Source organism: Manacus candei, unplaced genomic scaffold (genome assembly GCF_025592945.1).
Source record: "Manacus candei isolate 608988 ecotype Guabito, Panama unplaced genomic scaffold, ASM2559294v1 h1tg000023l, whole genome shotgun sequence".
In the NCBI taxonomy this organism is placed as follows: Eukaryota; Metazoa; Chordata; class Aves; order Passeriformes; family Pipridae; genus Manacus; species Manacus candei.
In genome coordinates this window covers 7,720,586-7,748,419 of record NW_026138071.1, presented here as the reverse complement: position 1 = coordinate 7,748,419, position 27,834 = coordinate 7,720,586, and the positions used below count along the sequence as shown (strand labels likewise).

General features: G+C 54.9%; 3 protein-coding genes across 6 annotated transcripts; 1 reads left to right on the top strand and 2 right to left on the bottom strand.

Moving 5' to 3' along the window:
* Nucleotides 1–25: 25 nt before the first annotated feature.
* On the top strand, nt 26–7,090 carry ABCB6 (ATP binding cassette subfamily B member 6 (Langereis blood group)). 3 transcript variants are annotated; one of them, XM_051787886.1, is made up of 20 exons: nt 28–203; nt 1,040–1,571; nt 2,117–2,254; nt 2,539–2,728; nt 2,920–3,012; nt 3,269–3,461; nt 3,547–3,668; nt 3,749–3,858; nt 3,942–4,007; nt 4,143–4,268; nt 4,357–4,433; nt 4,538–4,601; nt 4,698–4,783; nt 4,890–4,947; nt 5,124–5,228; nt 5,630–5,804; nt 6,110–6,222; nt 6,320–6,414; nt 6,610–6,678; nt 6,778–7,090. In XM_051787886.1, exons 2-20 carry the CDS (start codon nt 1,056–1,058, stop codon nt 6,881–6,883), a joined length of 2,502 nt encoding a protein of 833 aa, XP_051643846.1. In that variant the 5' UTR covers nt 28–203; nt 1,040–1,055; the 3' UTR covers nt 6,884–7,090. The 3 variants fall into 3 exon arrangements, with proteins under 3 accessions (XP_051643847.1, XP_051643846.1, XP_051643845.1); XM_051787885.1 differs by having other exon boundaries at nt 28–427; XM_051787887.1 differs by lacking the exons at nt 6,110–6,222; nt 6,320–6,414 and having other exon boundaries at nt 26–427.
* A 303-nt stretch (nt 7,091–7,393) lies between these two features.
* On the bottom strand, nt 7,394–13,251 carry ZFAND2B (zinc finger AN1-type containing 2B). Of its 2 annotated transcripts, none has more exons than XM_051787895.1 (9): nt 13,098–13,251; nt 12,342–12,436; nt 11,783–11,914; nt 10,981–11,132; nt 10,404–10,511; nt 10,187–10,256; nt 9,580–9,656; nt 8,936–9,017; nt 7,394–8,669 (listed from the first exon to the last, which is right to left on the bottom strand). In XM_051787895.1, the coding sequence occupies exons 1-9, from the start codon at nt 13,150–13,152 to the stop codon at nt 8,631–8,633; spliced, it is 810 nt and encodes a 269-aa protein (XP_051643855.1). In that variant the 5' UTR covers nt 13,153–13,251; the 3' UTR covers nt 7,394–8,630. The 2 variants fall into 2 exon arrangements, with proteins under 2 accessions (XP_051643855.1, XP_051643856.1); XM_051787896.1 differs by having other exon boundaries at nt 8,936–9,014.
* A 349-nt stretch (nt 13,252–13,600) lies between these two features.
* Nucleotides 13,601–27,795, bottom strand: RETREG2 (reticulophagy regulator family member 2). The gene is made up of 9 exons (XM_051787893.1): nt 27,489–27,795; nt 25,158–25,264; nt 20,366–20,396; nt 19,486–19,621; nt 18,095–18,179; nt 17,224–17,361; nt 16,816–16,910; nt 15,787–15,922; nt 13,601–15,054 (listed from the first exon to the last, which is right to left on the bottom strand). Exons 1-9 carry the CDS (start codon nt 27,701–27,703, stop codon nt 14,324–14,326), a joined length of 1,674 nt encoding a protein of 557 aa, XP_051643853.1. The 5' UTR covers nt 27,704–27,795; the 3' UTR covers nt 13,601–14,323.
* Nucleotides 27,796–27,834: the final 39 nt, after the last annotated feature.

Genomic DNA, 27,834 nt, shown 5'->3' with positions numbered 1-27,834 from the left:
GAGGGCAGTGCCTCGTCCTGCCTGACCTCTGCGGCGGGAGGGCCCCGCTGGGGCTCCGGAGGCTATCGCGGCACTGCAGGGCCGGGCTGGCGGCGGCGATAAGCGGGAACGGGGCATCTCACCTCGGCTGCGGGGACCGCCCCCGGCCCAGTAGGGCGTCCCACTGCACTGGCACCTCCCCCTGCCCGGCGCTGCGGGGGCAGGTCCATACTGCCGGGGCTGGGCAACGGAGCCCGGGGAAGGGACACACGCTGGGGTTGCAGTGCCGGCGCCGGGAAGGGAGGGCCGGCGGGCAGGATCCTGGCGGGGCGGGCGCGGCGCAGTGCAGGGCGCGGCGCGGGGCGGTGCGGGGCAGAGAGGCGCCGGGGCCCGGCTGGCAGCGGTGGCGCGGGGCCTGGAGCGGGCCGAGGCCGCGGGCGCGGGGCAGGTGAGCGGGGTCGGATGGGGCAGGCGTGGCGGCTGCACGGCTGAGCGGCACCGACACTGCCGGGGCATTGGGCCGGCCCGGCCCCGCCCCTGCCTTGCTCTGCGCGAACGTTTCCCCGGTGTGTCCCCGGCTTTGCCCTTGCCTCTCCTCTGCTCGGCCTCGCGGTTCCCCGAGCATCCTCCGCATGCCCGCCTCCACCCCCGCCCCGCACTGCTGCTGCATCACCCCCGTTGTTCCCTCCCACTCAAGACTGGTCCCAGCACCCCTCTGCCTTCCTATTCCTTCGTCTTCCGTTGTCCCCCTGTCCGAGAGCTTCCCCAGGGGCCCGGGTGGCTCTGAGGGACCCAGTCCAGTGTTGCCCCCCCGTCCAGGGCACACAGCAGGTCCTAGTGTGGTGCTCGTGGTCATCCTTACGCAAAGCTAGCCCTGCTTGCACACACAGCTCTGTGTGTGTTGCATGCAGCACATCCTGTGTGCCCGTGTGCAGTGGTGCTTGCCCCTGTCCCATGAGGGCCCCTGCTGCTTGGCCATGCCATCCCACCGTGGGTCCCTTTGTGTAGCCGTACTACAGCCCATCCTGAAACGTGTCCTCAGATCCTCTTCTCTCTACAGCTGGTGACCTGCCAGGATGGCCATGCTGGGGGGCTACTGTGAGGGCAACAGCTCCATTGCCCAGGCCTGGGTCCAGCAGGGCTTCCAGCCCTGCTTCTTCTTCACACTGGTGCCGGCCGTGCTGCTGAGCATCTGCCTGTTGCTGGGCGCTCTGCAGTATGCCTGCTATGCCCGCTTTGGCCGTGCCATGGAGCCCAAGTACATCCTCCACTCCCGCCTCTACCGTGGCCAGGTCCTGCTGTCCCTGCTCCTGGCCCTGCAGCCCTTCGGTGGGCTGCTGTGGCAAGGAGTGGGGCTGGGACGACTCTACGGGTACATGTTGCTGCACGCCTGCCTCTGGGCCCTCAGCTGGGGCTGCGCCATCGCCCTCCTGCAACTGGAGCGTACGCGGGTGCTGGCGCACGACCGGACACGGGGCCATGGCACTGTCCTCCTCCTCTTCTGGGCGCTGGCCTTTGCTGCCGAGAACCTGACCCTGGTGTGCTGGAGGAGCCCGCTGTGGTGGTGGGCACTGGAGGACACCAACCAGAAGGTGAGCTGGTGGGCTCTGGGCAGGGATGGAACCTTTTCTGGCACCGGGGGGTGACCTGCACCATCACAGTGCAGGAATGGGATGTGCATGCCATGATCTGCCATGCCCAGGGTGTTTACGCTCCTGGGTTGCACCCACACATCTTCCACGTGCCTTGGCCCCAAGCTTATCTATCACACATCTCTCCATTCCACCATTCAGCTCATCTCCTGCTTCTGCCTGGCCCAGACCCAAGTGCAGAGGTGGGGGTATCTGCCTGCTTCCCACATTCCTTTTACCCTCTGCTCCCCCCAGGGCTGGTGCACCCAGAGCCAGAGGGCACAGAACGAGATGTGGCAGGGAGGAAGAAAGGGGTCTGGGTGCTGCCTGAGGTGCTGTGCTCAAGCAGGGGCTCCCATTGAGCTGTGTGGGGTGTCCCCTCTCTCCTGGCTGCACTGCATCCCATCTCCATGCCCCAATCATTGTCTCTCTCAGCTCGTACCCATTCCATGCCCAGGGTTGTGCTGAGGGCTGGTTGTGACACTGACCCCACACTCTCCATCCAGGTGCAGTTTGGCTTCTGGCTACTGCGTTACATCTGCACATTCATGCTCTTCATCCTGGGTATGAAAGCCCCAGGGCTGCCCCGCCAGCCATACATGCTGCTGATCAATGAGGAGGAACGGGATGTGGAGAACAGCCAGGTGAGTCCCAAGGCTGGAGCAATTTTAGGACATCCTCCAGGGAGGAGCTGGGGATAAAATGGAAATACAGCTGTCCTGGAATCAGCATCTTCAGGAGACGTGGGAGGGGTGAGGTTTGGGGCTGCCCAAGCTCCCTGCCCACTGTCAGCAGGATGGGGCCCTGCTGTGAGGATGGAGTGGGCACTCTGGGAGGACGGATGGTTTCCTTGATGAAGTGTTCCCCAGGGCCATTGCTACCTGGGTTGGGGTGCCAAGGCAGTGACCCTTGCTCTGCTCTCCCACAGCTGCTCCTGACCAATGCCAGCAGGACCACCTCCACCTGGAAGGATTTCCGGAGGAAGCTGCGGCTACTGGTGCCATACATGTGGCCCAGAGGCAACCACCTGCTGCAGGGGCTGGTGTTGTTCTGCATGGCGCTCATGGGACTGGAGCGGGCGATCAATGTCTTCGTCCCTATCTACTACAAGAACATTGGTGAGACACCTGGAGCTCAGCATGTGAGGCTGCTCATGGCCTCACCAAGTGCTGGGAGGTGTGCTGCAGGGGGCTGGTAGGAGCAGAATCTAGGGTGTCAGGGACCAGCACTAAGTGCTGGGGCTTGTTCCCATGGGCACCCAATAATGCTTCCTGCCCCTCCATCCTCACCCTTGCCTCCCTCTCCTCAGTGAATGAGCTGACAGTGGGCGCTCCCTGGCACACCCTGGCCTGGACTGTCTGCAGCTACGTGGGGCTGAAATTCCTGCAGGGTGGAGGTGCTGGTAAGGACCACTGGGAAGGACAGGGCACTGGGGAGAGACAGGGTGGGGAACGTCTTGCCAGGGCTGGAGTGGCCAGGGATGCCCTTATCCCCCATAACTGCTGTTCTCTCTTGGAAGCAGCAACCAGTGCTGATCCTGGGCTGGGGACAGCAGGTGGACCTCATCCCAAATCCCCCTTTCCCAGCTGGGCTTTCTGAATCTTGCTTCATGCCCCAGGGGGGCTGATCCCGGTTGACCTTTTCATGTTGCCCTGCAGGCTCCACTGGCTTCGTGAGCAACCTGCGCACCTTCCTGTGGGTGTGGGTGCAGCAGTTCACCAACCGGCAGGTGCAGGTGCAGCTCTTTGCCCACCTGCATGGGTTGTCCCTGCGCTGGCACCTGGGGCGTCGCACTGGCGAGGTCCTGCGCAGCGTGGACCGGGGCACCAGCAGCATCGACAGCTTGCTCAGGTCAGAGCGTGCCTGTGGCAGGTCGGGGGTGGCCAAGCAGCCCCACCGGGCCAGGCTGATGCGCCATCCCCCTTCCCTCCCTCAGCTACATCGTGTTCAGCATTGTCCCCACCATTGCGGACATTGTCATCGGCATAGTTTACTTCACCTCGGTCTTCAGCGCCTGGTTTGGCCTCATCATCTTCGTGTGCATGAGCCTGTATCTGAGTGAGTGGGGGGTCAGGATGCAGGGCTTCCAGGCTGTGGGGTGACAGGAACTTGCCAATGCAGCTCCCTCCTGCCCACAGCTCTGACCATCTTCATCACTGAGTGGAGGACCAAGTACCGGCGGGAGATGAACACGTGGGACAATGATGCCAAGTCGCGGGCTGTGGACTCGCTCCTCAATTTTGAGACGGTACTGTAGGCATTGGAGGAGTCACTGAGCACTGCTTGGTGCTCAGACCATTTGGGTGCTGACCCCTGGTCTGTCTCCTGCAGGTGAAGTACTACAATGCAGAGAGCTATGAGGTGAACCGCTTTAATGATGCCATCGTCAAGTACCAGGTATGGGGTGCTCAGCACCAGTGGGGGAGTTGAAGGGGAAGGAGCTGAGCCTCACAGTCACCTGCAGGGAAGATGAAGCTCACCATGGGTCTGCTTTGGACACAGCAGCATCCCACAGGACTTTGCCTCTTCCAGGTCTCGGAGTGGAAGGTCAGTGCCTCGCTGGGCCTCCTCAACCAGACCCAGAACATAATCATTGGTCTGGGGCTGCTGGCAGGGTCCCTGCTCTGTGCCTACTTTGTCACCGAAAACAAGCTGCAGGTAAGGCTTGTGCCAGCCTGGGCAGCCTCCTGCTGAGCTGGGGCTCTGGGTCTGGTGGTGATGGACCCCTATACCGCGTCCTTTCCAGGTGGGGGACTTTGTCCTCTTTGGCACCTACATCATCCAGCTCTACACGCCACTCAACTGGTTTGGGACTTACTACAGGTAACACAGAGCTGTGGAGGTGCCTGGGGTCCTCCTTTCCATGGGTGACTGGTTCTAGATGTGCTCCTCCAAACCCTTCTCTCTGGTCTTTGCCCCCCTTCCAGGGTGATCCAGAAGTCCTTCGTGGACATGGAAAACATGTTTGAGCTCTTCTGCGAGGAGCAGGAGGTAGGTGCTGCCTTTCCTGGACCCCATTCCCTGGGTTGCCCCGTGGTCGTGCCCTGGGGACAGGCTAGCTCTGAGGCCACATCTCTCCTCTGGCAGGTGAAGGATGTGGTGAATGCTGATGACCTGCACTTGGAGGCTGGGCAGATCGAGTTTGAGAATGTGCACTTCAGCTATATGGATGGGTATGGGGTGGTGGGTGCAGGGTGGAACAATGAGCTATGGGACCTGACATATGGGGATATGGGGACGTGGAGTGGCCCTGAGCCCCTCTCAATCTCCCTCTTCCAGGAGAGAAATCCTGCATGACATCTCCTTCTCTGTGATGCCTGGGCAGACTCTGGCTCTGGTAAGAGTAGGAGCTTGGGTGTGGGTTCACTGCGGGAGGGTGGGATGGAGGAAGAGGGGCTGGAAAATACGAGGGTGGGAAGGACAGACCCCCAACAGGGCCAACTCTTCCCTGCCCAGCTCTACTGGCAGCTGGGAGACTCTGGCATCTCCAAGTCCCTTTACCTTTGCCTGCAGGTGGGACCTTCGGGCTCAGGGAAGAGCACCATCATCCGCCTGCTCTTCCGCTTCTACGACGTGCAAGGTGGCTGCATCCGCATCGATGGGCAGGACATATCCCAGGTAAGGGTGGGAGGCCTGCAGGGACCCGGAGGGGGGACACACCAGCTCCTCTGGGCCGCACAGCGCTACTTGGTGCAGGCACTAGCACCCCCCAGGGGCAGGGATGAGCACACATGGCCCCTTTGCAGGCTGATGGCTATGCCAGGTCAATGGCATGACTGCGGGACCCCTGGGCTGAAATGCTGGAGACTGGCCAGGGCTCCCTGGGAAGGGCCAGGCCACTGTCAGGGTGCTCCACCACAGGGTGGAGATTCAGCTGAGCCTGTGGTGCACAGGATCCTACAGCACACACCCTGCAAAGAGTGGGGGTCATAGCAGAGGGGCAGGATTGGGTTTTTTGGGGGGGGGTGTCTTTGCAAGGGTTTTGCATCTGCCTGAGCCCTCTCCCCCTGCCTCCCCAGGTGAAACAGGCATCGCTGCGTGCTCACATTGGGGTGGTGCCCCAGGACACAGTGCTCTTCAATGACACCATCGCCAACAACATCCGCTATGGACGGATCCTGGCCACTGACCAGGAGGTGCAGGAGGCAGCCCGGGCTGCTGATATCCACGACCGCATCCTTTCCTTTCCTGATGGTGAGACAGTTGCAGTCCCCTCCTGATCTTCCCCTGCGATCCCAGGGTTCCTCATGACCTTCTAGCTGCGCTCACAGGTGTCCTTAGGTGACATGGCCCATGGGGACACTTGCGTGACCCTGTGCCTTGCTTTGCCTCGCCCTGCCTGCTCTCCAGGGCTTAGATCAGCTCCTGGTTAGGGATGGGCAGAGGCTGTGCCAGGTGATTGTGTGGTCCCAGCAGGATCTCCCTGGGCAACAGAGCCTGGTCCCCATCCCCATCTCGGAGGGCACCAGCACAGTATGTTCCCGCCCTTGTGCCTGTAGGATACAACACGCAAGTCGGGGAGCGGGGGCTGAAGCTGAGTGGGGGTGAGAAGCAGCGTGTTGCCATCGCACGCACCATCCTGAAGGGCCCCCGCATCATCCTGCTGGATGAGGTAATGGCAAGGGCCTCCTCCCGCTCTGCAGCAGCCCCACCCTCAGCGGCTGCCTGCACTGCCTCCATCCTTTCCCCACACCTTGCCTCTCCCACAGGCCACATCCGCACTCGACACAGAGACTGAGAGACACATCCAGGCCTCACTGGCCAAGGTCTGCACCCACCGCACCACCATCGTTGTTGCACATAGGTAGGGATGAGAAGAAAGGGCTGATCCAGGGGGTGCTGAGCATTCTGAGCTGGCCAGCCCCTCCCAGAGGGGCACATAGACCTGTCCCCTGCTCAGGGGGTGACAGTTCCTGGGATTGCATCTCCTTACACTATCCAAACCCCACTCCCACACCTCTCCCCTCAGAGTCAGGATAACACCTGCCTTTCCCTGCAGGCTCTCCACCGTGGTGGGTGCAGACCAGATCCTAGTGCTCAAGGATGGGTGCATCGTGGAGCGAGGGAGGTGAGCATGGAGAGGGGCTGGGTACTGTCTGCCCATGGGGATCCACTCCCTGGTTCTGAGGCCAGCTCAGGACCCTGAACCCCTCTGCTCTCCCCACAGGCATGAGGAACTGCTGCAGAAGGGTGGCGTGTATGCTGGCATGTGGCTACAGCAGCAAGCTGGGGATGAGGAAGAGAACAAGGAACACCACACTGAGAAGCCCTAGGGCAGCAAGAAGGGGTCGTGAGCATGACTGGCGTCTCTGCTGTGACACTGACTCGGGGCCAGGCCCCCACACTGACAGGGAGCCCTTTGCTGGCTGTGGGCTGGAGCCCGGTCCGTCCTGGAGCTGCAGGGGCTTGGTTGGACACTCCACTATATTTGTACCTGTTTGTTTTGCTGTTGTACAATTTCTTAAACCAGGTCCTTCTCAGCTCCTCGTCTGTGTATTCTGAGCAGGGTACATGCCTCGGGGCAAGGGCAGGCAGGGTTAGTGCCTGTGCCCTTGGGTCAACCAGCAGCTCTCTGCCACAGGTTGAGCTCCATGGGCTTAGGCAGGCAAGGGGCCCCACACAAAGGGCCCCACACAAAAGGCTGAGCTTGGCAGGGGACTGCACCCCAACAGGAAAGGAAGAAGCAGGGCAGTTGGTGCCCCCTCACCGCCATGTGCCCCCCCTTGCACTCCCATCTGCAGAGATGTGCCCCTCTGGGCCAGATACCAAGTGACCACTCCCCCTAAGTGCCTCTGCATCTTGTGCTATGCTTTTATTTTCTCCCAAGCAGCACTTTGACAAGTCTCAATGTTCCCTCAGCCCAGCCAGATGCCCCCTCCCTCAGCTGGACATGGCTCAGAGCAGGACAGCCCAGTCCTGTGCAGAACCAGGCATAGCCCTGCAGGCCAGAATGGTTCCAGCAGCAGGAGGAAAAGCAGCACCACCCTGCACAGCAGCAGACCCCCTGCCAGAGGCCAATGGGACAAATCCCCCCAACCCACTCATCAGCTCCAGCCTTCAAACACCAGCAAGGAAGAGCTGGCTCAAGGCTCAGGGCTCTGTTTCTAAGAAGGGGTTCTGTGCCGCTGCTACCCCAAAGGGGATTCCCTGCAGCATGGCTGGAAAGAGGGAGGCATTCTTGCCCCAGCAGCACTAAAAAGGGGCCCTGGGGTAGGTTAGGGCAGCAGAGAGCAGCCAGCAGCAGGAAGGCAGCTGCAGCCCTCCCATGCGAGCCATGCTGGCACAGTCAACTCACCGCCAAGGTTACGTTTCAGTTAATGGCCCTTGTTATATTAAACCAGAAAGGAAACAGCTCCATTCAGTCTCAGAGAGGTCCTGTGCCCCAGCCAAACAGGGTAAGGCCCAACGTGCTCTTGTGCATGCAAACAGCAGGGAGGCACCGAGGGTGTGGGGAGCAGGGAAGGGGCTGTCTTCACACTGCCGGGAGGCTGCACATTCAGCCATGCTGTGTCCAGGCAAAAGACCATCCCAGCCACGGTTGTTCTTTGCTGAGGGGCTGGCAGGGCCCTCCCCAGAGCATGAAATCCAGCCCCCTCCTACTGCAGTGGGCAGCTGCATCCCAGCAGCTGTATGTCCAAGCATGCGGAGATGTCCCCATGTGGCTCTGCCCTCACGCCACAGTCCCACCAGTGTTGTGACATGGCTGTGGCAGCCGTGGGTAAGTGCAGGCCCTGGGCTGCTGCCTGCTTTGGTCAGTGTGTGCTCAGCCTCGTCCTGCACCGTCTTCATCTCCCCAGGAGCATCAGTGATTTGCTGCACTAATTTTATACAGGTGCTGGGCCGAGGTTCCAGTGTGTGTTCGGTGGCTTACAGCTCCCAGAGAGACAAGCTGTCCCTGGTGAAGGGCTCTTGTCACCAGTGCCCAGGCCAGAACCCCACAGCATCCATGTGGGAGGCTAGAGCCACTCCTTGGGTCACAAGCAGGATCTCATGTCTGCTGGCACACCCTGCCTCTGCTGCCTATGACATGCTGCAGTTCAATGGCTTTGAACTGTGTGCCTGAAATGGGAAGAAGCACAGAGTGAGCAAGAGAAGACAGGCTTTCTCCTCTGTCCTACAATGGGGCATATCCAGTGCTCAAGTCCCTAGGGCTGTGTGCTCAGCAGTGATGCTGCCACTGCCCCAGGCCCAGGCTGCCCTTCTGGTGAAGAAAGCCAGTCTAGACAGAGTGTAGAGGAAGCAGAACACAGGGAAACTCCCTCCGTGACATAGCTAGGCAGGATCAACCCCACGACAGTGCAGAGCCTATAGCCAGCTTCACTCACCTGCCGCTGCGACTGCTGGTACTCAGCTTCACTCGCTGACAGTGCCTGGGCCAGTGCCAGATCCTCCTCCTCCTGCGTGCTGCTGGGACAACACTGCATTATGTGCCTCAGCCTCCCCCAGGCTCAGGGGACCAGTGCTCAGAGCCCTTTGGAGTGGCAGCATCTCACTGCAACTCTCCAGTACAGATAAGGGTGGGGAGCAACTGAGGATCACCCTAAAGAAGCCAGGGGCTGGGGAAGGAGCAGAGGATCCAGCTGGGGCTGGCAGCCACCATTCTGGGCCAAGGAGAGCCATGATAACTCCAGTCTGTAAGACAGTGCTTTTAGCACCATTGGGCGCTGTGCCTGAGGACATGAGCTCCTGGATGTCCTCTGTGAGCAACCCTACTCTGCTTCTGTCATGCTCACCCTATTCTCTGTGTCAGTCACCATCCCCTCCCAGCTCCCCCAAGGGCTGAGGGCTTGCTTGCTGAACAGAGCTCCCTGATGGCTCTAGACTATTCCTTTTTTCCCCTGTCAGCCACAGAGAGGCATCATATGGAGACACGTGCTGAGAGAAATATCCCAGAGTCACATGATGCTTCCCCAGGCACCTCTCACACACAGGCTGGGCGCATGACACACCACGTGTTTTGGGGTTGTACCTGGGTGGCTGCACTGAGCTGTCTGCTGACTCTGCCAGGGACATCTCCAGAGCTCGCTGCAGCGCCTCTTCCTCGCTCTGAAACAAAACACCTTGTCACCAGCTTAGCCAGGGTGGGGGGCAGGAGGCAGCCCTAAGGGACATGTGGCAGGTACAGTCTTGACTTGCCAAGGGTAGGTGAATCTCCTCTCTCCAGGAGGCCAGACACAGCCAAGGTGAAGGTCTGGGGCTCAGGACAGACCTGCAGTGCTCTCCCCCTGTCCAAGGGAACACACCCCTGTCTGCTAATACAAGAGTATGCCAAGAATACCAGTGGGAAGCAGCTTCCAGTCTCCTCCTCCACCCTTGGCTTGCAGAACAGAAACACAACACCTGGGGAAAATGGCTGGTGCGCTTTATCCCTTTGGAGAAAACTGAGCACCAAGGGCAGCATAGCTGCAAGCTCTGATTTCCCACAGAGCATCCAGGGTCCCTGTTTGCCAGGGAAGGCCCAGCTAGGACCACATAGTCTCCTACAGAATGTGGGTTAGAAAGCAGTTGTTGCAGTCACTTCCCAGGTCACAGGAACCACCCAAACCCACCCCAAATGCCCAGGCCAAGCCACTCACCAGCCCGTTCAGCAGCATGGCAGCTGGAGGGGAGGTGCTACGACTCTGCAACACAGCTGCTCTGCCTCCTCTGCAAACAGGAAAGAAGCTGGGTTATTGTCGGCAGGGAGCTGAGTTCTGCTGATGCACAAGAAGCTGTCACTCTGGCGTTCCATGGGAAGCCAAGCAGAGCCTGGTCATCCCCACCTCAGAATTACAAGTTGGGCCATCACTTTACCTGGCAGAGGCTGGAGAAGAGGAGCTGTCTGCTGGTCGGGCAGCTCCGCTGCTTGATGCGGTGACTATTTTGGAGGAGGATGCCTGGGCTCTCGTAACTGCAGCGTGCCTAGGACAGACAGGACGCCTGTGAGCAACTGTTTTACCATCACAAGCTGTTACTGGGCACTGAACACCCCGGGAGATGAAGGTGGGTAAGCAAGAGGCCTCCTTGGCTCCCCACCCCCCTTCCTCCCAAGAGTACCCATGTTGTGGCTCAGTTATTGCCAAGAGTTTCAAGTGCCGTTTCTCTACCTGAAACTGTGTACCAGGATAGGCAGAAGCCATTAGCTCCAGAATGAGATGGGCAAAGAAGCAAGTGCAAAGCAGTCAGTGGGCAGTATCAGCAGCTTTTGCTACAGGAGACTGTACACATATCTCTGCTTGGTGCTGCTGGAGGACACCCAGACACACCACGCAGGGAGTGTGAGAATGCAGCAGTCCCAGACAACAGGCCAGGAGGAGCGGGGCTCTCTCTTATCACCCATCTGGCAAGCACAGACCCATCTGTGCCAGCCTGTCTGTCCCCAGGCCCTCACCCTGCTTTGGAGAGGGGACGCCCTGCCCCGCTGCAGTCATGGTCCAGGGGGTGCCGGTGCTTGAGGCAGTAATTCTTGTGGCACTGGTCACAGATCACCTTCATCATCTCCTTCTGCTTGCAGCCAGGTTTCAAACACTTGTTGGTGAAGATCTGAAAAATGACACAGCAGTGGTGAAAAGGAGCACGGCGCTGCAGGTCTAGGGTTGTCCCCTCCCTCCATGCCAGGCCCTGGGCATTGACCAGCTTTTCCCATCAGTGTGTTATCTGCAGGGTTCTAGAGTTTGTCTCTGAATACCAGCTTTCTTTAGATAGTTTATTAGTAATTCACTGGTGCTTTGGTCTCCATAGATGAGAATTTCCACAACCACAGAATGCAGAGCAGGAGAAAGCACGCCTCACCCAGGGACTCCTGCCTTCCATGCCAGTGCAGTGGGGACAGTCCAGAGCCCTTAGCTGTTGCTGGGCTGGATTCCTGCAGGGCCAGCTCCCTGCAGCAATTTCATCTCCTGGCAAGATGAGGCAGCTAATTGCTGACTGCATTTTCTTAATGGCAGCATGCAGTTTCCCATCCTCACATCCCAGGTGGCTGCACAGCCCTGCTCTGTCCCAGGCCTCAGACTGCATTCACAAAGCCCCATGGATGCTCACACCTCCAGCTCACCAACCGTCCCTGCCTTCAGCTTGTGCCAACATGGAAAGCACTGGGCAGGGGCAAATCTGTGTTGTTTTCATCCCATTCCCAGGTTTTGTCAGGGACCCAGCAGAGCTCAGCAGCCACGCAGAGAGCATCAGGTTCATACCTTGCGCTTGCGCTGTGCGGGATCGGATTTGCAGTCACGGTCAATGTGCTCACCCACCACAACATCAGGCATCTCCCCCCGCCTCACGGGGACTGGGGTGTTGCAGAGCGGACACACTGGGACCTGCACATCCTGCAGAGATAACAAAAAGGGGCTGGGAGCAGGTAGCTGGGCAACCTTGAGTGCTGTGCAGCCATCTCCCTCCCTTTCTGGACCTGCCTATCACAGCTTCTACAGCATCAGCTGCAGTTTGAGATTCTGCTCACAACCCTCCAACCAGCTTGCACAGCTGGTGCACAGGCATGGATACACATTCCGGGAAGGGAAGACAGTATGGCTGGGAGATGCCCAAACCATTTCACCCAGTGGCAGAGGGAGGGCTGGATGTTTGTGGCATTGAGATGCACATCCTGCTTTCAGGGGCACCTTCAGACTCAGCACACATCCCAAGGGGGATTGCCCAAGTGATCAAAGAAATCACAGATTATTCTGACCCCTGGCTGGAAAAACTCAGCAGCTCCATGCAGGAGGGTGGATGAGGTCTCCTCTCTGCACTTACCTTCTTGTAGGCAGAGGTGCAGTCATGCTGGGCATAAGCAATGTGGTCGGTGCAGAAGATCTGCTCGCAGGCATCGCACTTCAGGGGGAGGAAGTCTGGGAGCGGGGAGATGCCGCGGGCAGAGAGCACGGAGGTCAGCACTGCCCACCTGCAGCCCGGGGGCCTCCCCCACTTCCCGAGGGCACAACCCTGACCCGCGGCAAAGCCAGGGCCGTACTTCTCATCCCCCAGCACGGAAGCAAAAGATCTGCAGCTCCATAGCCACGTCTTAGAATTACCCAGGGCTCCTCCTTAAAACGTGCCCTCCCCGGGATCAGGAGTAGCACCCGGAACCACACCGAGCTCCCCATGGGCTGCTGGCCTCAAGCCGGCGGCGACCGATGCCGCCACAGCCACCACGGGATTCGCCCATCGTGATAATCGGAAGACGAACAGGCCCCAGCGGCCCCTCGGCACCGCCGTCCCCAGCCTGCGGCACCGAGGGCCCTTCCCTGCTGTCCCCGGCCCAGAGCCGCTGCCCGCCGGGGCAGAGCCGTGTCCCCGGGCTACCGGCACCGGCAGGCAGCCCCGCCCTGGCAGCGGGAAGGACCAGTGACCCCTCCGCCAAGGGCGAGCCGGGCGGCACGGCTCGCCCTTCACCCCCCGCTGCACCGCCCCGCCGCCTCCCCGCAGGCCGGACTGCCCGGTCCGCACCACCCAGGCCCGAGCCCGCGGCCGTGTCGCCCGGGCGGGAGCCGCGGCACCCCTGGTGCTCACCCAGGCGCTGGCACGCGGGCCAGGAGCAGTGCGCGCCCAGGTCCGGGAACTCCATGGCGGCCCCGCCGCACCAGCACCGGCGGCCCCGCCGCGCCCGCTTCCGGCGGGGCGTTACGGGCGGGCCCGAGCGCGGCACCGCCCCGGCGGCACCGCCCCGCCCCGCAGCATCCCCTTCCTCCGGAAGCACCGCCGGGAGCCGGCGGCAGAACCACCTCCAGAGATCGCTGCAGCGCTCGGGGCAAGGCGGAGCCCAGAAGGGCCAGCAAGACGTGTCTCTGCCCACATGGGACAACTTGAACTCGGGGGAATTCCCTCTACCCTCCCCCTGCCCCAAGGGGACACAAACCATGGATATTCTGCTGTGTAACACAGCTTCTGGCTCTCTTCCAGCCACTTCGGAGTCCCCAGGTGCCACGCTACGATGCCCAACTAAGCACAGAAGGGGTGCTTGTGGGGTCAGGGGTGCAGAAGGCATGAGATGCCACAACAGCAAGCAACTGGAGTACTGAACAGGGCTAGGAGTGAATTTCATTGATTGCAAAAAACTCAACTCCACACCCACCCAGCAGCAGAACTCAAACAAGACAGGGAAAACAATCACCCAATACCCTGTTACAACAGTGACACAAAAGATGGTATAGTCTGCAGAAGGGGGTCTCTTCACTGCATAGCACCCATCTGCTTTTGTCTCCTTAATGCTACCCTCTGTTCCAAAGACCCCTTTCCCTCCACTAGCCCCTAAGAGCCCCTTTCGACTATGCACCCCATCCCTTTCCCCCAAACAAAACCAAGGAAAGTTAAAATTATTTACACTTTTAGCCATTTAAAAACCCAATAAAATAAGATTGCATATGTCCTACTGGGGATGCGGGTATTAGCAGCAGCTACAGCTAGCTTGGTACTCTGCGTGCAAAACGAAAGACAAACAGAAGACAGACCGAAATACTGCACCATTACTAGGAAGCGTTTGCTGGGGTTGGTGTTTCAGTTGTGGCATAAGGCTTCTAGGAGCCGGCTCTTCCCCAGCTGCAGGGCCTCCCGCTCAGCCAGTGAAGGCCGGGCTCGAGAAGGATGGAAAGGATTCATTATTCCAGACACAGCACATTAACACTGACGCATTTCCATCCCAGTCAACACAAACATTTAAAAACCCGCTGCACGTTCACCGTGTGAGTTTTTCCTTCTTTCCAGTGACAATGGAGGAAAAGGGGGTGCACGAAGAAGACCTAAGACATAGATGCTGCTGTCATCACTGCCTCCTCCTCATCTCCTTGCTTAGGCAGCTCAGCAAGCACAGCAGAGGAGGGAGATGGAGCGGCAGGAGACTCTTGTGCCTCCTGCTCCTCTCCAAGCCCTAGCTCTACATCCATTTGCTCCAGCTCCCCCTGATCCAGTAGCTCAAAGTCATCTGCTTCCTCCTCATCCTCTGGTGAAGCTTCTGTTTCTGTCTCCACCACTTCACTCTCTGACAGCTGTGCTTGGAAACTCAGTTTCTCTTCAGGCTCGGTGGGGAGGAACTCAGAGAGGGAGGGCCCCTCGCTGGCCTCTGAGGACCGCAGCAGGGCAGAGAGGGTGTTCTGCACCGCCGTGGTGATGGCAGTGGTGACAATCTCCTCACTCAGCGTGTTAATGCAGATGCCCAGGCCCGGGGCAGGGGCAGTCTTTGGCTCTGTGCTGCCTCCTGCCGCTTGACCACTCCCATTGAAGTGCGTATTTACAAAATGGAGAGGAGACGCGAGGTGAAGGATGGAGAGGTCAGAGTCCACGGCCTCTTTCTCTGCTGAGTCCAGCTCACAGGCAGCGTGGGCAAGCTCAGGACCCAGAGGCACACCAAACGCGTCTTCATCGCTCTGTGGTCCCAGGTCTCTGGAATGATATTCTTCCACGGATGGAAACTCTGCCAGGTCCTTGGAAAATGACTCCTCTGGCTCACTGTGCAGGCTCTGTTGATCCAGGTCTGAAAGGCACCAACATTAAGGCACAGGTTCTCTCATCTCTACCTCCCACCCACCTTCTCCTAGATGACACACCATGGCTGACTTTTGGGCATCTTCCCCATCCTTGGAGCACAGCAGGAAGAGGTCTGTAGTTATCCCATTCTCTCAGTGGCATGACTCACATGGGAGTGTCCCTTTTGTCATCCTGTTCTATGTGCTCTGTGCTCAGAGTGGACTTCCTGCACCAGCTCATGCTCTCTGCATCTAGAGCCCCCCACGAAAACCCTCAGGGTCAGGGAAATGGTGCTTACAACACATCACCTGTGTGCTCCTCCCCAGACACCGAAGTGACCACATCCGAGTGGGTACCTCCATGCTCCTCACCACTAACCAGACCTCCTCTGAGCTAGGAAGTCTGACAGGGTGGCATGTCAGACCTGTTTCACCCAGCATCATATATAGGTGTGTGACTATCTATGCAGTTATTTCTGTGGGACTTTGTGAGTGCCTTTGCTCCCTCGCTGGTGTCACAAGACAGCATTGCTTTGTGGGGCAGTAATTAGAGGCAGATGTCCACTGGGGACCAGCTTATGATCAGCCATGAAGTCACAGCATGCTGTGCTGCTTTTCCTCCTCCTTTCAATGCTTTTCCCACGCAAATAGCTGGGTTCCCTCCCTGTCCTCCCATTCATAAGGCTCATTGTTCTGGAATAAAATATCCAGGGTAAGGGGGGCAGCAAGGCATCACATACCTTCCGAAACATCTGTCAGCTGTGGGGTGGTAGCCCTTGAGACAGAAAAGCCCCCACTTTCCAGGATAGAAGCCTCCTCATCAGAGAGCTCAGAATCTGTGATTGACAGTGCCAGGGCAGTTTTCTTCACATCCACCTGGACGGAATGAAGGCAGAGGGACAAATTCATGTGTGTCTGGCTAACAGTGCTGCCTACAGGTGCCTCTAGAGCTTCCAGGCAGAAGTCCTTGCTGGAGGGACAGTATGCTGGGCAAAGTGCTCACTGCACTACAGGGAAGGGCGGTCTCAGCTCATTGGCTTTCCTGCAATAAATCACTGCCTGAAGCTTTGCCTGCTCTCAGTGAAAAACCCAAAAGAGGCAGTACAAGATGGGATCAGACTGTGGGAGTCTCAGGAGGCTTTGATCCTTCTTCCTTTCCTGGGATGACAAAGAAACAGAACGCCCCTTCCCTTTTGCATTCACACTGAGCCCAATGAAGCCTTCTACAAGAAGCAGTGGTTCGAGTATCCACATTCTTTTGGAAACTTAAGCTTCCCACCTCACAGCCCAGCTATATGCCCAGAGCTCCTGAAAAGAAAGACACTTGGTCTATTTCTGCAGTGCAAATACAGAAAGGTCACACACAGTCTGCCTGAGAGCAGGGAACAGTGTAAGAGACACTAGTGCTGCTCATCTCCCTTTTTCAGTGTTGAAGAGCCCCTGTACATTACACCAGGATGAGTTCATTTCTTCAAGAGACACTCGTTCTCTGAGCATGAAGCATAACCACCAAAGTCATTCTGAGGTCAGGAGGAGGCTGGGGCATGTCCTCACCAGCATTGTGGCACTGAATTCTCAATACCCACATTGGAGACAATGGCCTTCATCAAACACATACCCTTCTCTCCTTTGAACTATGTCACTAAGAAATGACTTAGTGCTCTGCTGTTTGTTATCAATGCAGCTGTACTCAGACCACCCCTTGGCTCTCAAGCTGTTACAGATCAGACAGGAGGGACTGGTTTCCGCTCAGATCTTTGTGCTCTTACCACTGGGGAGAAGCCCGACAGCTCTGCCTCACTCTCACTCTCTGTCTCTGCTGTTGGCTCATCACCTATGGTGGGCTCGCTCTTCGCTTGTCGCTCTATGAGAAAGAGAAGAAAGGCTTTACATGACACTGAAGGAATTTTCTGCCTTTATATATTACTTTCCCACTACTTCTACTACCACATGAAAGTGTACAGGGTTCCCAGAGACAACCATAATCTGCTGCTCTTGTGTGCAGTTCTCGGGATCACCTGGGAGCACCTAATTGTTCTCCCCATAAACCTCAAGTTTCCACCTGCTTTCCTCTGCTCCTCCAGTGTTGGCAGATGTGGCTTCCTATTGTCTCTTTGCTAGGGCTCCACCTTAGGAGTACAGCAACAAAAAAACCCAGACAGAAGGTGGGTCCTTACTCTTCTTCTCATGCTTGTGGTGCAGCGTCTCTGCCTTCATACTGTAGTCCAGTTTCATCAGGACAGGCTCCAAACGCGTGTACATCCTCTGGATCAGCTCGTGGTAGACCACCAGAGGCCAGAGCAGAATGCTGAGCACTGTGGACACAGGATGCAGTGAGTGTGAGAGACAGACCAAGCACAACCCAATCCTCCCTGTGGCGCCACCGAGAAAGACTGCATCAAGGGAAACGCAGTTGAATGGCATCTGCTTTCCCATCTGACTCTGCTTAAAAATCCTCATCCATGGCTATTCTTACTCACTCCAAAGCTGCTTGATTAACTGGGCTTTACTGCCAGATCTCTGTTAGAATATAGATTTATGTTAAGATGAAGTGTAAGTCCTTTTCTTCAGCCACTACATCCCAGCCCCAACATGCAACACAAGCCCTGAAATGAGGTTATTAAAACTAAGTATCATCAAAACTTCTACAAGGGCAGCAGCACAGAGCTCATATGCAGATGTGCTCGCAGCAGAGCACCAGAACAGTTATTAGGGCCTCATGATGCAGTGAAAAAGGTCTATTTACCAAACACACAGCTGCATTAACAACACTCTCAATACAGAAGCTTCCCACTTCCCTGGCGCCTCGGCAGCACAGCCTCAGCCGTGGGGAGCAGAGGGCAGCAATATTTTAGCCACGGCTCCCTCTCCTGCCTTTGCAGTCGTACTGCACGCATGCACACACAGAGACTTCCCGGAGCGCACTCCCCGTATTGATTCATCATTTAGCACAGATCCCCTTGAGAAAACCACAAATCTGCTTCTACCAGCGTATCAACAGCACAGTTAGGTCACGTTTCAGCTTTCAAGAGAGCTGCTTATACTCACAAATGATGTAGGAGATCATTATGCCTGGAACATAGTGTCCAACTACAGCCAGAATCAGGCAGCCTGAACAGACACTCATGCAGAACTGAAGGAAGAGAGAGGAACAAAGAGAAGTGACAAGAGGCAGAGATACATCTACGCAACCAGAGCCGGAAACCCAGTTAGCGCAACACAAGGGATGCTCCTAACAGTCAGTCAGCCAGCTCTGCACGGAGTACATTCAGGTGCTGACAGTCACAACTCGGACAGCTTGGTTGGGTTAAGCTGTAAGCATTAGAGGTTCAAGCGCAGGACAACCAAGGTAACCCAACACCCCAGTAAAACATATCAAAAATTTATTGGACAGTTCTTTATGAAGTAAATTATGTTCCTTGAGGATAGGATTGGATATTGCAAATTGCCATTTTGGAGTTCATGAGGAACAGACAGGAACCTGTCACAGAGTCACCAGATGCTGTGCCACTGCTGTGCCATAAACCAGCTGGCAGAAGCATTAGCAGAACCCACGCTCCCACCAGACCAGGACCTTCCTCCTCTGGAAAAAGCAGAAGTATACTGGTGCAGCTCTAACAACTTGTCTTGCATTCTCCTGGGGAGGGGCAGAAGTGAGAACAGACACTCTGCAAGCCAGCGCATGGATTCAGATAGGGACTAAATCCAGCAATGAAGAGTTTAACTCATAATGGAAAGGGTCTGCAAAAGCTAAGGGCCCTCTATAGGCTTTGTTCCCAATGAATTCATCCTTTAAGGGCATCCTGGGTCCTGGTCTTCTACTCCCTGTGGCTGGGACAGGATTTTAACAGAAAAGGAGTAACAAGCAGTGTTAGAAACCCACTCCTTTTGGCACACTGAGCCCCAGGAAGCCTGACACAATCCTAGTGGTTGGTTGGTCCTATTTTTTGTCATGCTAAGCCAGCTCCTGTCTACAAACCCTTTCCAAACAGCACGTCACAGCCATCATAACATGTTTGATGACAAGTTTCCATTCACTCAGAAACATTGCTGCATTTGGACTTGGCTAGCTACAATCCTGACTAGCAAAATAGGTAAGACCAGCTTCAGTATGGAGCCTGCGAAAGGGGTAGAAACTGTAGGCCTCCCTTTTTTCCTCTCCACTCCCAATCTAAGAGCTTCCTTTGCACACTGAGAAATAAAACTAAGTACAGCAGGCCATTCACAGGAGGGGTTAAGTTCAGCTTCAGTCTACAAGTACTGGAAGTCAATTACTCATTATTTAAACTTCCCATGGCGCAGAGTCTGAAAGGAATGAACAGCAAATATTGAACAGGGACAGCAATTGTAAAAATATTGAATTTACATTCTTCCATCTCCTAAGCCATACTAATGGAAAGAAAAGCCCCTGCACAGAAGAGTAGGTATCTCCAGCTTACCTTGGCAGGATTTTGCCTCTTGTACTGTAGCAGTTCCTGCAGGTACAGCCTGAAGGTGACCCAGCTCTCTGCCAGACAGTGGCACAGCTCAGGGACACTGAGCAGGTGAGGTTGTGCCCCTGAAGTCACCCCCTCACTAGAGACAGACAAGAGCAAGAAGACAATCTTTGAACATGGTCTGTTTTGCTGGAGGGGAGGAACAGCTGCACTGGGAAGCAGAGTTCCCTACCAAAGGCTGACAATACTGACTGCATCTTCAACTGAACTATGGAAGATGCTTAATTTGGAGACAGTTTTTTTTCTTTAATCAGGAAGAGTCAAGAGACACTTGAGCCAAGCAGCAGCAGCAGACATCATGCCACAGAATCCTCATGCCACAGGCCCAAGATGCAAAGTGGTTTACTCAAAGCCACGCAGACAAAAGTGCTGAAGGTGGAACTAGTTACATGGCCTCCCCTTGCACCAAGTCCAAGATAGCCAGAGTGTGGTGCTCAGACCTACAACCATGGCCAAGGATGCAAGCCACGCCACACAGAGAGCACATACGGCTTGCAAAAGTCAGTCTCTGTGATTTTCTTCTCTTTGGAGGATTCTTAAAATAGTTCAGGAGAGAGTCAGGGAAGAAACCCGAGAGTTCCTAACATCAGAAGTACTTGAGCTTTAATTGCTACTGAAAGAACACTAGCTTTCCCCAGAGTTTCAAAATGTGGCTCCTGAGCTGATAAGCAGCTCCCAGTGCAGGAGAAATGGCTAGCAATGTTTCACAGCAGGAGCCATGCAGTTTATCAACAACAGAAAAAAAAGGACAGGTGAGATCACCACAGTAAATTAAGGCTTCCCCACTCTCCCCTCCCACCAAGGAGCACATCAGTGAGCTTACCTCTCCCCTCTCAGCTCCTCTGATGGTTGTGCTGTAGAGAGAACACAGCAGATTAGTCAGCCAAGTGAAAAATACAATCTGACATTTTTACCAGTTGGAACAGAGCAGAGATGGAGATGTATCATACTTAGCTAGGGATGCACCCTGGGGATCTTCTTCATGCTCTCACGCAAGCAGAAATCACTGGCTTGGAGTCTGAGCTGCGCAGGCTGCAGTGAAGCGTGCCTGGAGGCTCGGAGAGACCGGAGCACTGGGCTCTGGGCACCCCAGTATACCCTGCAACCTGCATCGACACACATATGCCAGTACACTCATATCTGAGGTGCACCCTGGTGCTAACATTTGGGCTCTCCGCTGCAGGGATCACACAGCTTATCCCAGTCTCCCAAAAATCTAGGCAGTGCCATTCCCATGGCAGCTGCGAGCCCTTGTCATTCACAGGGGGCTGCCAGCACAATTTCTGAGCTAGGGAAAGCTTCAGCTTCCACCTCAGAGCTAAACATGGCACCAGGAGGTCTGAGCTGCATTTTCCATTGACCAGCCCAGTCCCTGGCAGGATGCTGTGTACAAATACCAGAGACATCTCCGTTGTCTCCATCTTATCCCATGGAATTGCATAAAAAATAGCAGTCTTGTGCATAATTTTCTAACTTTAGGTCTTTTTTATGTCCCCTGAGAGCCTTTTGTGCCAGGCACAGATAAAACTACACTCCTAGGGTCCATCAGTCTGGATACAAGCAAGGAAGGGAAAGGCTCTCCCATTTCTCTCCGCACTCAACTCAGTGATGATCAAACAGGGACTCATGGAGTTTATGTAGTACTGAAGGGAGGAGTGGTGATTCAACGGCAGAGGTCACATATGATTATGTTCTGACTTTAAATACAGAGAGGAAAAAATATTTCTGTGACAACTGGAACTCACAAGCCTGGTTGCTCACGGATTTGGGTGTCCTGACTAGCTGACTAGTGTCTCAGGATGTACAGAGCTCAACCAAAGCTCTTCTATCAACACAGCCTTTATAAGTCTCCTGTGTTTAATGAGGCCCTGTTCACACTGTGATGGCTTATCAAGGTCTACCCTCCTCTACCAGTCTGCCCACTGTCCTTAAGCTGTCAGGGCCAGATACATCTTTGATGCTGTCTGACAGCAGCCAACTTGGGCCAAGAGACTCTAAAAGTCAGTAGGACCCTGTCCCTCACATGCGTGGCACCATGTAAACAGATCTAAAATAAAGGAAGAGAGTTTATGTTCAGAGACCAGGCTTATAATTAGAAATGGGCTAATAAAATGCAACATGCAAAAAAAGGGGGTTGAATCCTCCCTGGAGTCATGAGCCCATCCCAAAGCCCAAGCCTGGCAGTGACGCCCGCAGGGAAATGCACAGAAGAGGAGAGCAAACATCACTGCCATCACCCATCCAGACTTTAGACTCCATCCAGCTCAAGCCACACAAGGGAGCAAATGCTTGTAGCCGCCCTGCCATTGTTCTCCCAAGACACAGGACATTGGGCCAAGTATGCCAGACTCCTCCTCCTCCTGCTGCAGGCACTGCACCAGCCCGCTCGTGCAGTGCAGCGGAGCGGGAGGCCATCCGCCCGGGGAGGAGGCGATTCTTTGAGAGCATGACCCAGATTTCCAGTAATCAGGCCTGACAAGAGGAGTCAACTGCTCGCACACTGGGCTGCCCATCCGCTCCTCTGCCCACGAGTGTTTGGCACGGTGGCTGGGGAAGCTCACAGAGGGAGCTTGGGGTGCAAAGTGAATATTACGGATGCAGCTCCACCTTCACGGGGCAGCCGCTTCCCTCCTGTGACCGCCATTGCTGTTTTGTTATTGTGCTCAGGAATCTAAAGCTGCTTAATCACAGCACACAGAAATCCAGCTCTATCTCTAAGCCTCATCTATTACCTGCACTAAATCACCAAACACATTACATCTGGCACTGGCCAGGCTGTGAGGGCTGTCTACATGGGTCACACCAGCTACCAGATGAGGTGCTGGGACACTTGCCAACTCTGCTGGACAGATATGCCAGCAACACAGTAAGTGGGATAGCACAGGAACCCCACTCCTCTCCAACTGGCTGCAGTCATCCAAGCCATCCAAAATACACCAGCAGAGGGAGTGAAACAATTCTCCTCAGTTGATCCTGAATCTTTCAGAGACACTTTGGGAAGCTGCAGAACATTTCAGCAGGCTGCCGGGCCTTCACGTGATTTCAACTATCTGGCAAAACACAAGCTGTCTTTAAGATCAACAGTATGTTGCTTCCTGTAGTAGAGTAGTCTGCCTGCTGGTCATCCCAAAGCGTTGAAGTCTTACACCAGTTGGAAGAACAGCCCAACCACAAACCTAGAGCATTTCCAACAGGATATGTTCACTTAGTTAAGGCTTAACTCCAGCCTGCGCTGCAATACTGTCTAGCACAAGTACAACTAAGCTGGCAAGCAGGACACCCAGGGCTGGCCTCAGATCATCAATAACTGGCTGAAATCTTTCTGTTAGTATTTCATACTGGATTGTGGATTAATACAAAACACTTGACATACACCAGACTCTTCTGGGAGACCAGTCAGCCATGCAGGAGTTTAGGTTACATGTTGGTACTGACAAATTATCGCTGATGGATTCCTTGGCTCTTACAGGTTTTCAACACTTCTTCATCTGTGTGTAAACTTTAGCTAGAAAGCAGGGGCCCTTTTTAAGGAGTACTAGCATTCAATTGCAATGCAACCTTTGCTAGAGCTCTTCCACACTGCACTCTCCTGCACTGACCAAAACACAGCTGCCAAACAACAACACTACTGAAAACATCCCTACTTGATACCCATTTCAGGAGAAAATGGAGGTGCTTCCTAAGTCCTTAAACAATATTTAAGTGGAACTCTATGTAGATATTGAGACTGCATGGGAGCTGAAAATACGCAGTCCCTTCTGACAGGGCCCAAAAAAGTTGCACATTTCAATGTTGTTAGTATGTCCCTGATCACAGTGTGTGAGTAACTGCAAAATACATGCTGAGGTTTTAGCATTCCTTCAGAAGTGATGTTATAAGCAGTCACCCAAGACATACACAACTGCCATAAACCAAGGTTTGTGTACGTACGTGCTGACTCTTGAAGGTATGGTACTGACCCACTTCCCAAAGCTCCAGGAAAGGCTTACAGGAAGCACTGAGAAGAAAAGCCACAAAGCTGCAGCTCTGTGTCAGTGGGAAGTGAGAGCCAAACAAGAGCCCCTAAGTATTCAGGAGTGTCAATTCAATGGGAGGTCCCTCAGGAATGCAGAGCACCACTCCTTCCTTGTGGCTGAGGAAACACGGTCCAGTGGACCATGTCAAAATCAGGGCTGTGACCTAACCAGGCACATCAAAGAGGTGTCCCTGTTCTCTGCTGTCAGCACCAGAAGAGCAGGAAGGAGTGAAATGTGTGAAGAACACCGAGGAGCGGCGCAGTAGGATGTGCACCGATTTCTCACAGAGCCTATGACACAGGACGAGTCTAACCCCCACTGGTGCTGGTTTGTTTGGTCTTCTTTTTTATTCCTCACTACTCTGCACCATATAAGTTGATTTCAGTATGGATTTCCTATTTCTTCTATGATAACACCACTTTTACAGGCCTAGTACTTGCTGGAGCGATTCCACCCCCACCTGTCTCAATGACACCATTCTGTACTGGACCCCAGGATTTTGCATTTCTGGACACATTTCAAGTGAAATGGTTTGGGTTGGCTTTAAACTATTCCCTTAAAAAACTATTGCGAATAAGCAGGAAATTAAATTGGCCAGTGCAGTTTAGCTGCCTAGTTACCTGAACCACACAAAGCAAACAGTTTCAAGACTACAGCTGAAATATATCTAATCTTATCAGGACTTCTGTGAAAGCAGCCTTTAAGTTAGTAGGCTTTTAGGTCAAATAAAGGGCACCTTACAAACACACATATAGAGGGGCTTTCATTCAGAAACCCTCCCTACAGTAGGGGGGCAGGGATGGAGGGCCCCAAGCTGCCTTTGAACAGCAGCAGTAAATGCAGTAGGCAGGTCTGGGTCCAGCCATTTAATAAACTTCAATGAAGGAGGCACTCAAAGCAGACAGCAGCCAATCCATGTCTATCATCATTATGAGGCTATTCCTCTTGCTGCTTTTGTGGCTAATGTCAGCAAAGACCCTTCAATAAACAGGAAAGATAAGACAAGTGATTGGACTCACTGATTAGGTGGAGATCAGATGCTGTTCAGTAAAGGTACAATACATTAACTGTCCCTGCTGCCAGACCTCATCATCCACTCTGCTATCTGCCACAAAAAGTGGCTCTCATCTGCTCTGCCTCTTTCAGGGCATAAGCCCACACTGAACTTAACCAAAACCAAAACACTTCAACAGTCCCCATTTTCCTTCCCTCAGCTCATCGGGCCATACATGCTCTGATTTGAAATTATCTTTTTGCCATGACATTTGCAGGAGAAAAAAAGACACACCAGAAACATCACATCATCCCTGTCACCAGCTTCCCTGGCAAGCTAGCTGGGCCCCTTCCCTTAATCACTCTCAAAATGAAACACTCCCAGAACTTTTCAGCACTGGAAGCAATTCTCCCCATGCCTAGAGTATTAGGATACATCCTAATCCTCTGACACAAATAGGTAAGAGGCAGCACCAGTACCTGGGCCTGCAGTTACAGTTGGAAAGTGCTTACATGACCTATGAGAGAGCCAGGGAAGGGCCAGCAATAGCCCAGCAGCTGGTAACACTAGAACTGTGTCACTAGGTACAGTGCTATATCACATACCTGAGAAATCAAACAGGAACTTGGGCTTCCACTTCTCCAACAAGAGGATGCCAAGAAGGGACATGCTGAGGAGAAAGAGGGGTCTCAGGGAAGTGGAGGAAAACAACCTAGAAATCAAAAAAGGAATTGTTAGGCAGGGGCAGGAAAAAGGCAGCAAATGACTGCTCTTGATAAGCAAACAGATACAGCTCAGAGCACAAATATCCAACTGCTATGGGCCACTGTAGCAAGCATTGTACTCTGCAGACACCCATCCTTGCCACAGCACATTCTCAAATGGTGCCTTTGGCTCACCACCTAACAACTAACTCCCTGCCATCTCCCAGTGCTCTCCTCCCTTGCTTCTGAGCTCCTCCATTGGTTGTAAAACAAGGCTAATGCTCCCTTGTACAAGTCTCTCCAAAGCCTCAAGGTGAAGGCTCTAGATAACATAAATACAGATTGCTGTAGAAGAAAACTGGTTGCGACTCAGCCTGTTTGCTGAAAACTTACATTTGTCATCACAAGATCCAGCACTACACACAGGTAATACATCTTGCCATTCTAGATGCCCATTCTCTTATTACCATTTCACCAGAGCCCAGCTAGCACTTAAATGGTTTAGTTGCTCACTTGACTTTATCATAAAACCTTTCATGTCCCTCATCCACACACTGGCTTGAGCCACTTGCCAGCTCACACAATACTACTCACACATGGTTGCACAATGCCACCATCAAAGAGTTTATCTCCCCACTCCACAGAGATTCAACAGTAAAGGTCCCAGGACGGCAACGTGTGCCAGCAGCGGCTGTCTACATTCATCCTTTCCTCCAACCCAGAGGAGCTGTTTTTAAGTCACTCCAGAAACAAATGCCAGGGAAATGCGTTCACCTTCACCCCTTTAATGAACATTCCTTTCCAGAAAGAAAGAGCCACTGCTATTTTACCTTTCTCCTCTTCAGTGAATGTTTGCCAATATCTAATCTCAAATACACCAAACAATGACTGGAGTCAGGGAGCATCTCAGTGCAGAGCAGGGAAGGGTTGTGCTTCCTACCAAGCCAGAGGCAGAGGACCTGGATGTAAGATCTGCCTTACTGGGCAGCACAGAACAGAAGCTGCACTTTCCACGGACTTACAGAACCTCTAATGATCTAAACAACGTTTGTATCCCTTCTCACAGGACAACAATTCTGTAGCTTCATACTATCTCTGAAAGACTTTCCTCATATTCTATCTCATTTATGGACTGCAGTTGAAGGATGCTGGGCTGAATCTTCCATGGGACCATAAATGATTCCTCCTCTCCCTCTGTGATATTTAAATCTCTCTCTGCTGTCCGATATTCTGGGCACTCTTTGCTCTTCTCAACCTTTTTGTGTACAGTCCCTGGGCCAGCATTGTCTATCACCCTTGACATCTCACCTGTGCTTCTCACCCTCCCCCTCACTTCAAAGCTCTGCTCTGAGACCTTTCCAGCTGGCAGAGTAGTCCAAAACTGTTTAAGCACCTGTCTACCAGAAATAGTATGGATGAAGGAACAGAATGTAAGCTGCCTCATCACAGTGACTTCAGAGGTTATTTGGTCACATACTTTCTCCTCCTCTGACTTCAGAATCTGTCCCTTCCTATGTCATCTATGACCAACGTTTAACCCTTTCCCTGGACACTTTTGACCTTTTCTGCTGGGAAAGCCACTGGCTGAGAGCATTTTCATCAGTAAAACTGACTCAATGTTTATACAAACAAACAGGATGTTTTTCATTCCCATCCACAGCTGGGCTCTGCCACTCACACTCCCAGCTCCTCGTGCTGCTGCCCTGCCCGAGAGGCAGAGAAAGGAAAACAGGGAAGGGGGAACACTCCCATGCCAAAACTGACTGGCCTAGGCTTTGGCATGAAGAATCAGCATCTCCTGGGAAAGATCAACGAGCAGAAAGGCTTAAATAAAACGCCTCAGGGCAGCTGCCGCTGCAGGAGGCCATGGTGCTCGCTGACCGCCGTAGTGGGATGAAGTGAACCGATAAAAGCACGGATGCAAAAATTAACCAGAAACGTGCCTGGGCGAGGCTCCAGTTGGGCCCATCTGCATTTTATTATCGCGGGGCAAAGCAAATCCTCCTGGCACTTTCTCCCCTCAGGGAGGGGCCTGTTTATGCCTGTCAGAGGAAAACAGCGAGGCTACTCCCGGCTGTGCACATCCCACGGCGATGCGGGCTGCGGGAACGCGAACAGCAGGCACCCGGGGGGCATTGCCCTGGGCCCCGAAACCGCCGCATGCCGCGGGCACCGGCACGGCCCGGACGGGCGGTACCGACAGCCCCGGTCCTCCCCCCAGCCCCAGCTCACCAGAGGGCCCCACCGAGCGCGGCCGCGGTGACCAGGCTGTGCAGCGGCCTCTCCCACACCAGCAGCCGCTGCGCCGCCGCCAGCGCCGCCTCCCAGCCCCGCAGCCGCTGCCGCAGCGCCGCCGCCAGACGCGCCGCTGCCGCCGCCGCCGCCTCCTCCTCCTCCTCCTCGGCCGCCGCCGCCGCCGCCGCCTCCTCGGCGCGGCCGCTCGCCATGGCTGCGGGGGGGAGGAGGTGCCGCTGTCACCGGCCCGGGCGGGCGGTACCGCCTGGGGGACCGGCGGCCGCTGCCGCCGCGCGCGTGCGCCCGGGGACGGAGCGGGGCGGGGGGGGGACCGGGGGAAACC

What these genes read in the sequence shown, in the direction of transcription:
- ABCB6 (XM_051787886.1), top strand. Translation starts at nt 1,056, where the DNA reads ATGGCCATGCTGGGGGGCTACTGTGAGGGCAACAGCTCCATTGCCCAG. An exon ending in CCTGCAGGGTGGAGGTGCTG is followed by an intron (nt 3,013 to 3,268) that starts GTAAGGACCACT and finishes GTTGCCCTGCAG; the next exon opens with GCTCCACTGGCTTCGTGAGC. An exon ending in GTGCATGAGCCTGTATCTGA is followed by an intron (nt 3,669 to 3,748) that starts GTGAGTGGGGGG and finishes TCCTGCCCACAG; the next exon opens with CTCTGACCATCTTCATCACT.
- RETREG2 (XM_051787893.1), bottom strand. Translation starts at nt 27,703, where the DNA reads ATGGCGAGCGGCCGCGCCGAGGAGGCGGCGGCGGCGGCGGCGGCCGAG. An exon ending in GTTCCTGTTTGATTTCTCAG is followed by an intron (nt 20,397 to 25,157) that starts GTATGTGATATA and finishes TTCTCTCTACAG; the next exon opens with CACAACCATCAGAGGAGCTG. An exon ending in TGTCGGGCTTCTCCCCAGTG is followed by an intron (nt 15,923 to 16,815) that starts GTAAGAGCACAA and finishes CATTCCGTCCAG; the next exon opens with GTGGATGTGAAGAAAACTGC.
- ZFAND2B (XM_051787895.1), bottom strand. Translation starts at nt 13,152, where the DNA reads ATGGAGTTCCCGGACCTGGGCGCGCACTGCTCCTGGCCCGCGTGCCAG. An exon ending in CGTCCCCTCTCCAAAGCAGG is followed by an intron (nt 10,512 to 10,980) that starts GTGAGGGCCTGG and finishes TGTCTGTCCTAG; the next exon opens with GCACGCTGCAGTTACGAGAG. An exon ending in AGCTCAGTGCAGCCACCCAG is followed by an intron (nt 9,018 to 9,579) that starts GTACAACCCCAA and finishes GTGTTGTCCCAG; the next exon opens with CAGCACGCAGGAGGAGGAGG.